Here is an 8,106-nt window from a genome sequence, read left to right as displayed (position 1 = left end):
ATTTTCAGAAACGTTTTCGTCTTCATTCCTTTGTCTTCAGATTAACAGGCCTCTAATCTCCAGCGAACCATGGATGGGGCTTCCCAGCACTCACACCCTCTATCCCATCTGTATAGCTCCTGAGCCCTGCATGGAAAACCAAAAAGTACTCTAGAAGAAAGCAGGTTGTGGTCTCTAAAAACAATGGAAAGAAGTCAACATCATCCTTGACTTAGAGATTCAGTCTACGTACCAGGTTCCAGTCTGAAAAAGAAAAAAAAAATCAAATATAGTCTGTTTCCCCAAGATCCTCACTGGAGATATAGTCAGAACATTTTGGTTAATGCAAAAAGAGCTACCTGGAAGTTTAGAGTGCCTGCCTTTTTCCGTTTTTTTTTTTTTTGGAGACAGAGTCTCACTCTGTCTTCCAGGCTGGAATGCTGCGGCACAATCATAGCTCACCGCAGGCTCTACCTGCTGGGCTCATGCGATCCTCCCACCTCAGCCTCCTGAGTAGCTGGGACCACAGGTGCGCACCACCATGCCCGGCTAATTTTTAAAATTTTTTGTAGAGATGGAGTCTCCACTATGTTGCCCAAGCTGGTGTCAAACTCCTGAGCTCAAGCAATCCTCCCACCTCGGCCTCCCAAAGTGCTGGGATTACTGGCACGTGCCACCACGCCCAGCCCGTCTGCCAAATTTTAAAGGAAAAGTAGAAATCAGCCAAGGTGTGGAAGGTAGTTCCCTCCTTGTCCCCAGACAGGGAAGCAAATGTACAGAAACCCAGGACTGAGGAACGTTACCTTCTGGACAGCTTGGAGCTCTATGTAGCTAGAGCACGAGGCACCAGTCGCTGAGGCAGTGGCAGCCGATGAAACTGACACGGAGCAGCGTGGGACACACACTGCACCGAGGAGTCTGGATTCATCCAGAAAGTGATGGGAAACCATGGGAGAGATTAGAATGCCAATCCCTAATCTCATGCCCGTAATCCCAGCACTTTGGGAGGCCAAGGCAGGCGGATCACCTGAGGTCAGGAGTTCGAGACCAGCCTGGCCAACATAGCGAAACCCTGTCTCTACTAAAAATACAAAAAAAGTAGCCAGGCATGGTGGCACATGCCTGTAATCCCAAGTACTCGGGAGGCTGAGGCAAGAGAATCACTTAAACCCGGGAGGTGGAGGTTGCAGTGAGCCGAGATGGCACCACTGCACTCCAGCCTGGGTGACAGGTGGGACTCCATCTCAAAAAAAAAAAAAAAAAAGAAGCTTGGTGGCTGGCTGACCTGTTTCAAGACAAGCAGCTTTTTGGAATGTATCTTCCATAGGAGATGTACGGTTCCCCAAAACAAGGCAGCTTACATCCATAGCCAACCCTATGAGCCCAAGCTGCAGCAGCTCAGCTCACTCCTCCCTGTCCTCAAAGCCTCCCCAGTGCTTTCAAAATCATGACAGTTAATATGCATTGAGCACTTCCTATGTGCAAGGCACCACTCTAAGCATTTTGCATGTGGGAGCTCCAGACAACTCAGTGAGGTAGGTACTACTCTCCAACCATTTTACAAATAAGGAAACCGAGGCACAGCTGGTAAGGCAGATTGCCTAAAGTCACACAGCTACTGGGTGATAGAGCCCGAACAGCAGTTGGATCTCCTGCTGAGATGAGCAGGCAGGGAGCCCCGCACCTCCCACCTCACTCATCACCTGGGGGCTCCATGCCGATTGCCTCGGCCATCTCCCCCTGCAGGATTCACCCAGCACTTCTGTCTTCCAGCACTTTGCCCTGTGCCTGGCAAAAGCAGGCTCTCAGCAAAGGTTTATGGAATGGATGAATGAACTTGACTTGTGTCAGAGCATTGTAATTTACAAAGCACTTTCTCATCCATTACCTCAAGGGCTATTCCTTGAGTCTTCTTTGTCTTCCACTGGGCTCTACCCAGAAGTGTATGGTCATGCAGCCACGTAACACTGAATGGATGAGAAAAAGAATGAACTGATTACAGAGAGAAGGAGAATCCATTTCATTACCCTGCAAGCATTGTGAGGGCAAAGACCAGGTCCTACTCATCATTATATATCAATGCCCGGCCCAGTGCCTGGTGCATGGAGCTCAATATTTGTGAAATGTGTTGAATAAACCAGTTTCCTCCTCTGCTCTCCTAATAAGCTGGAGGGAGAGTTGAACTAACTGGGTTGCTTCTATTTCTATCACGCTTTGATGTGCAGAATCTTTTTTTTTTTTAATTTCAAATCTCTTATGGCAAAAGGTTCTTTTTCTTTCTTCCTTTTCTTTTTTTTTTTTTTTTTTTTTTTTTGAGACAGAGCTCTGTCGCCAGGTTGGAGTGCAATGGCGCGATCTCGGCTCACCGCAACCTCTGACTCCCTGGTTCAAGCGATTCTCCTGCCTCAGCCTCTCAAGTAGCTGGGATTACAAGCATGTGCCACCACACTCAGCTAATTTTTGTATTTTTAGCAGAGACGAGGTTTCACCATGTTGGCCAGGATGGTCTCGATCTCCTGACCTCGTGATCCACCCGCCTCAGCCTCCCAAAGTGCTGGGATTACAGGCATGAGCCACCATGCCTGGCCCTTTTTATTTTATTTTATTTTATTTTTTTTAACAGGGTCTCACTCTGTTGCCCAGACTAAAGTGCAGTGGCACGATCATGGCTCACCGCAGCCTTGACCTCCCTGGCTCAAGCGATCCTTCCACCTCGGCCTCCCAAGTAGCTGGGACTACAGGCACAGGCCACCACTCCTAGCTAACTTTTTTCTATTTTTTGCAGAGATGGGGGTGCTCACTTTGCTGCCCAGGCTGGTCTTGAATGCCTATATGCTCAAGTGATCCTCTCGCCTCCGCCTGCCAAAGGGAAGGAAAAGGTTCGGGCTCCAGTTTTACAGGTGGCAAAACGGAAGCCCAGAGAAACTGTGTGTCTTGTCCAAATCTCACTGAGTCCCCAGCACATGCTGGGGAGAGGTGATGGCACGGACTGAGGATACAGTGGCAAAGGCAGTGCGCACCTATCAATTCCAGGGCCGGCAAAAGGGCCAGTTCTGGGTTCTGGCATCCCAAGCTCCCTGTCCCTGGCGGCAGTCTCTTCCTTGCCTTTCACCACCTCATTATCCTGGTATCTAGGAAGAGCGCAGGGCCCCAGGCCCACAGCGTCTGCATCCCGAGAGGTGAAAATCTAAATGCCACGGAGGCAGCTCTCGGGTGTCTCCAGCACCACACAGCCCATTTGGGGACAAGATGACAAAACTTGCCATCCTTCATAAGGCTGGCCCCGGGTCTCCAAGCCCAAACTATCTACATCAGTGCCAACGTGACCAACAGCAAAGCAATCTTTCACCTCAATCACTTCCTCTCCTCCCCTCTACCCCCTCCCCGCCAGTGATCAAGTCCTCCCCCCACCCCAAGAGAGGCAGGGGGTCACATTCCAGGGGGTGTGGGCCATCTGGCAGTAGCCTGAACCCCTGAAAACTGCTTTCCGGAAATTCTCTCCTGCTAGAATTTTATTCCCAGGTCTGACCCCAGCCTGGGGTGTGAATTCCCCCTTCTCGGCCACCTTTCCAGCTCCGGAGACAGCCATTCCCGCAGACCCCTGGCGTGCCTATTCCAAGGCCTGGGCCGCGCAGCACCAAACTGCACTCCCCTAGGAGACCCCAGGGCGCCCTCTGGCGGACGCGGGCCGTAGGTTGGGGCCATCGTTCCACCTCGAGCTCTCCAGCCCGGCCGAGAGCACCTGGCCCAACCCACACCGGACCAACGAGGTTTGCAGACCCCAGTGCATGAAAGCGTCTTCATAGGGGAGGGGAGGGGGGCTCCACACTCGCGTCAGGGTTGGCAAAGAACCTGGCAGTGGGCCGAGGCTGGGTAGCTGCCACGAAGGGGCGTCCCCTGCAGCCCTGGGTCTCCCCTCTGGAATCTGCCCGCAGGTGACTGTCGCACGTCTCCAACCTCCGGCTCCCGGGTCTGACCCCAGCCCCGCTGCCTGGCTGTGGGGTAGCCCCACTTCCCTTTCGGCTGGCCCGGGCCGCCTGACCCGCAGTTGGGCCCTCGGGGAGGCCCGGGTGGCGGCGAGGGGGTGTCCCCACGGGGTCCGGGAAAAGGGGAAGGGGAACCGGGAGGCTCTCCAGGTCGGCCTCCTAGAACTGCCCGCTCTCCCGAAGCGGCGCCCCCGCCTCTGCCAGAAATTAGCCTTCTTAGAAGGGAGGGGGGTGGGGGGAAAGTGTGAATGAGAAGTTGGGGGCGGAGCGCGCGGCGGGGAGGGGCCGCTGCCAGGAACGCGCCGCCGGGGCTGGCGCCGCGCCCACCGGCCGCCTCGGCCGCCTCTCGTCGCGCTTTGTCTCCGCGCGCGTCCCTCCCGGTCCCTGCCCCTGCTCGCGGCCCGCCCTCGGCGCCCGCGGCCCCTCCCTCACCCTCCGCGCTCAGCCTTTCTCTGCTGCGAGTAGTGACTAAACATTACAAGAAGGCCGGCCGCGCAGTTCCAGGAATCGGGGGGCGGGGCGCGGCGGCCGCCTATATACCCGCGAGCGCGGCCTCCGCGGCGGCTCCGACTTGGACTCCCTGCTCCGCTGCCGCCGCTTCGGCCCCGCACGCAGCCAGCCGCCCGCCGCCCGCCCGGTCCAGCTCCCGCCGCGGCCCCTTGCCGCGGTCCCTCTCCTGGTCCCCTCCCGGTTGGTCCGGGGGTGCGCAGGGGGCAGGGCGGGCGCCCAGGGGAAGCTCGAGGGACGCGCGCGCGAAGGCTCCTTTGTGGACTTCACGGCCGCCAACATCTGGGCGCAGCGCGGGCCACCGCTGGCCGTCTCGCCGCCGCGTCGCCTTGGGGACCCGAGGGGGCTCAGCCCCAAGGACGGAGACTTCGATTCGGGACCAGGTAGGAAGGAGGAGCGCGGCGTGGGGAGGGGTCTCGCTCAGTCCCGGGAGCTTTTCCCGGTTTCCCCTCCCCTTCCCGGGTCATTCCCGGCAGGGAGGTGACGAGGTAGGGGCAGAGCGGATGGAAGCCGGAGATCCCAGGTTCCCGGAATACTCCGGCTGGGGCCTTCGGGCTTCTCCTGTCCCCTCCCTACCCCCGTGCCTCGGGTTTCTCCCTCCGTCCACACCGCCCGGGGCTACTGGACTGAGCGGCGCCCAGGCAGTCCCGGGGGCCCTTCTCCTGCTCCCCACCCGGCCACACTCCTGGAGACCTAACTTCCGCGCGCGAGTTTCCCACGCTGCGCCCTTGCAGTGCGCGCCTGGGAAGGGGCTGCCCGGGGCCACCCTGCCGGCAGGGGCGGGAGCCGTGCGGGCTCCGTGAGGCGCCTGGATCGGAGCGCGGGCCCAGGAGAGGGCCCCCGGGGCAGTGGGTGCCCCAGTCGCTCGGCGAAGGCAGGGGAGCCGGGGCGGGCCGGGCGCGCTGGAGGGTTCCGGGCACTCACGCGCTCGCGCCTTCCTCTCCGCAGCCCCCCGGGATGCGGTAGCGGCCGCTGTGCGGAGGCCGCGAAGCAGCTGCAGCCGCCGCCGCGCAGATCCACGCTGGCTCCGTGCGCCATGGTCACCCACAGCAAGTTTCCCGCCGCCGGGATGAGCCGCCCCCTGGACACCAGCCTGCGCCTCAAGACCTTCAGCTCCAAGAGCGAGTACCAGCTGGTGGTGAACGCAGTGCGCAAGCTGCAGGAGAGCGGCTTCTACTGGAGCGCAGTGACCGGCGGCGAGGCGAACCTGCTGCTCAGTGCCGAGCCCGCCGGCACCTTTCTGATCCGCGACAGCTCGGACCAGCGCCACTTCTTCACGCTCAGCGTCAAGACCCAGTCTGGGACCAAGAACCTGCGCATCCAGTGTGAGGGGGGCAGCTTCTCTCTGCAGAGCGATCCCCGGAGCACGCAGCCCGTGCCCCGCTTCGACTGCGTGCTCAAGCTGGTGCACCACTACATGCCGCCCCCTGGAGCCCCCTCCTTCCCCTCGCCACCTACTGAACCCTCCTCCGAGGTGCCCGAGCAGCCGTCTGCCCAGCCACTCCCTGGGAGTCCCCCCAGAAGAGCCTATTACATCTACTCCGGGGGCGAGAAGATCCCCCTGGTGTTGAGCCGGCCCCTCTCCTCCAACGTGGCCACTCTTCAGCATCTCTGTCGGAAGACCGTCAACGGCCACCTGGACTCCTATGAGAAAGTCACCCAGCTGCCGGGGCCCATTCGGGAGTTCCTGGACCAGTACGATGCCCCGCTTTAAGGGGTAAAGGGCGCAAAGGGCATGGGTCGGGAGAGGGGACGCAGGCCCCTCTCCTCCGTGGCACATGGCACAAGCACAAGAAGCCAACCAGGAGAGAGTCCTGTAGCTCTGGGGGGAAAGAGGGCGGACAGGCCCCTCCCTCTGCCCTCTCCCTGCAGAATGTGGCAGGCGGACCTGGAATGTGTTGGAGGGAAGGGGGAGTACCACCTGAGTCTCCAGCTTCTCCGGAGGAGCCAGCTGTCCTGGTGGGACGATAGCAACCACAAGTGGATTCTCCTTCAATTCCTCAGCTTCCCCTCTGCCTCCAAACAGGGCACACTTTGGGAATGCTGAGCTAATGAGAACTGCCAGGGAATCTTCAAACTTTCCAACGGAACTTGTTTGCTGTTTGATTTGGTTTAAACCTGAGCTGGTTGTGGAGCCTGGGAAAGGTGGAAGAGAGAGAAGTCCTGAGGGCCCCAGGGCTGCGGGCTGGCTAAGGAAATGGTCACACCCCCCGCCCACCCCAGGCGAGGATCCTGGTGACATGCTCCTCTCCCTGGCTCCGGGGAGAAGGGCTTGGGGTGACCTGGAGGGAACCATCCTGGTGCCCCACATCCTCTCCTCCGGGACAGTCACCGAAAACACAGGTTCCAAAGTCTACCTGGTGCCTGAGAGCCCAGGGCCCTTCTTCCGTTTTAAGGGGGAAGCAACATTTGGAGGGGATGGATGGGCTGGTCAGCTGGTCTCCTTTTCCTACTCATACTATACCTTCGTGTACCTGGGTGGATGGAGCTGGAGGATGGAGGAGACGGAACATCTTTCACCTCAGGCTCCTGGTAGAGAAGACAGGGGATTCTACTCTGTGCCTCCTGACTATGTCTGGCTAAGAGATTCGCCTTAAATGCTCCCTGTCCCATGGAGAGGGACCCAGCATAGGAAAGCCACATACTCAGCCTGGATGGGTGGAGAGGCTGAGGGACTCACTGGAGGGCACCAAGCCAGCCCACAGCCAGGGAAGTGGGGAGGGGGGGGGGCGGAAACCCATGCCTCCCAGCTGAGCACTGGGAATGTCAGCCCAGTAAGTATTGGCCAGTCAGGCGCCTCGTGGTCAGAGCAGAGCCACCAGGTCCCACTGCCCCGAGCCCTGCACAGCCCTCCCTCCTGCCTGGGTGGGGGAGGCTGGAGGTCATTGGAGAGGCTGGACTGCTGCCACCCCGGGTGCTCCCGCTCTGCCATAGCACTGATCAGTGACAATTTACAGGAATGTAGCAGCGATGGAATTACCTGGAACAGATTTTTGTTTTTGTTTTTGTTTTTGTTTTTGTGGGGGGGGGGGCAACTAAACAAACACAAAGTATTCTGTGTCAGGTATTGGGCTGGACAGGGCAGTTGTGTGTTGGGGTGGTTTTTTTCTCCATTTTTTTGTTCGTTTCTTGTTTTTTAATAATGTTTACAATCTGCCTCAATCACTCTGTCTTTTATAAAGATTCCACCTCCAGTCCTCTCTCGTCCCCCCTACTCAGGCCCTTGAGGCTATTAGGAGATGCTTGAAGAACTCAACAAAATCCCAATCCAAGTCAAACTTTGCACATATTTATATTTATATTCAGAAAAGAAACATTTCAGTAATTTATAATAAAGAGCACTATTTTTTAATGAAAAACATGACTTGAGCCTTTTCTCCACCCCTGCCCCCCCGCCCCCCGCCCCGTGCCTTGCTTTCTCTTTCACCCACACCCACACTCTGCATCGGAGAGGAGGAAGAGAGCCGCAGAAGGTGGAATCGAATACGTCTCAGCCTTACGTCAGCACGCCTGCCTCGTGTGTCACTGACAAGCTAAGGCAGCCACCTAGACTTACCGAGAGGGGTAATTCCTGCAAGTCTGATTCAGATCTGACCAGAATATGCAAAGCAAGTTCGAAGGAAGCGCTTCAAAG

At 57.8% G+C, this 8,106-nt stretch overlaps 1 protein-coding gene across 1 annotated transcript; it reads left to right on the top strand.

Moving 5' to 3' along the window:
- Positions 1-4,255: 4,255 nt before the first annotated feature.
- Positions 4,256-7,831, top strand: SOCS3 (suppressor of cytokine signaling 3). The gene is made up of 2 exons (XM_001157032.8): positions 4,256-4,855; positions 5,421-7,831. Exon 2 carries the CDS (start codon positions 5,509-5,511, stop codon positions 6,184-6,186), a length of 678 nt encoding a protein of 225 aa, XP_001157032.1. The 5' UTR covers positions 4,256-4,855; positions 5,421-5,508; the 3' UTR covers positions 6,187-7,831.
- Positions 7,832-8,106: the final 275 nt, after the last annotated feature.

This window comes from Pan troglodytes, chromosome 19 (assembly GCF_028858775.2).
Source record: "Pan troglodytes isolate AG18354 chromosome 19, NHGRI_mPanTro3-v2.0_pri, whole genome shotgun sequence".
Taxonomy (NCBI): Eukaryota; Metazoa; Chordata; class Mammalia; order Primates; family Hominidae; genus Pan; species Pan troglodytes.
Note: the sequence above shows the minus strand (reverse complement) of the source record. Positions and strands in the feature narration are given on the sequence as shown.

Coding starts and splice junctions, on each gene's coding strand:
- SOCS3 (XM_001157032.8), top strand. CDS start 5,509: ATGGTCACCCACAGCAAGTTTCCCGCCGCCGGGATGAGCCGCCCCCTG.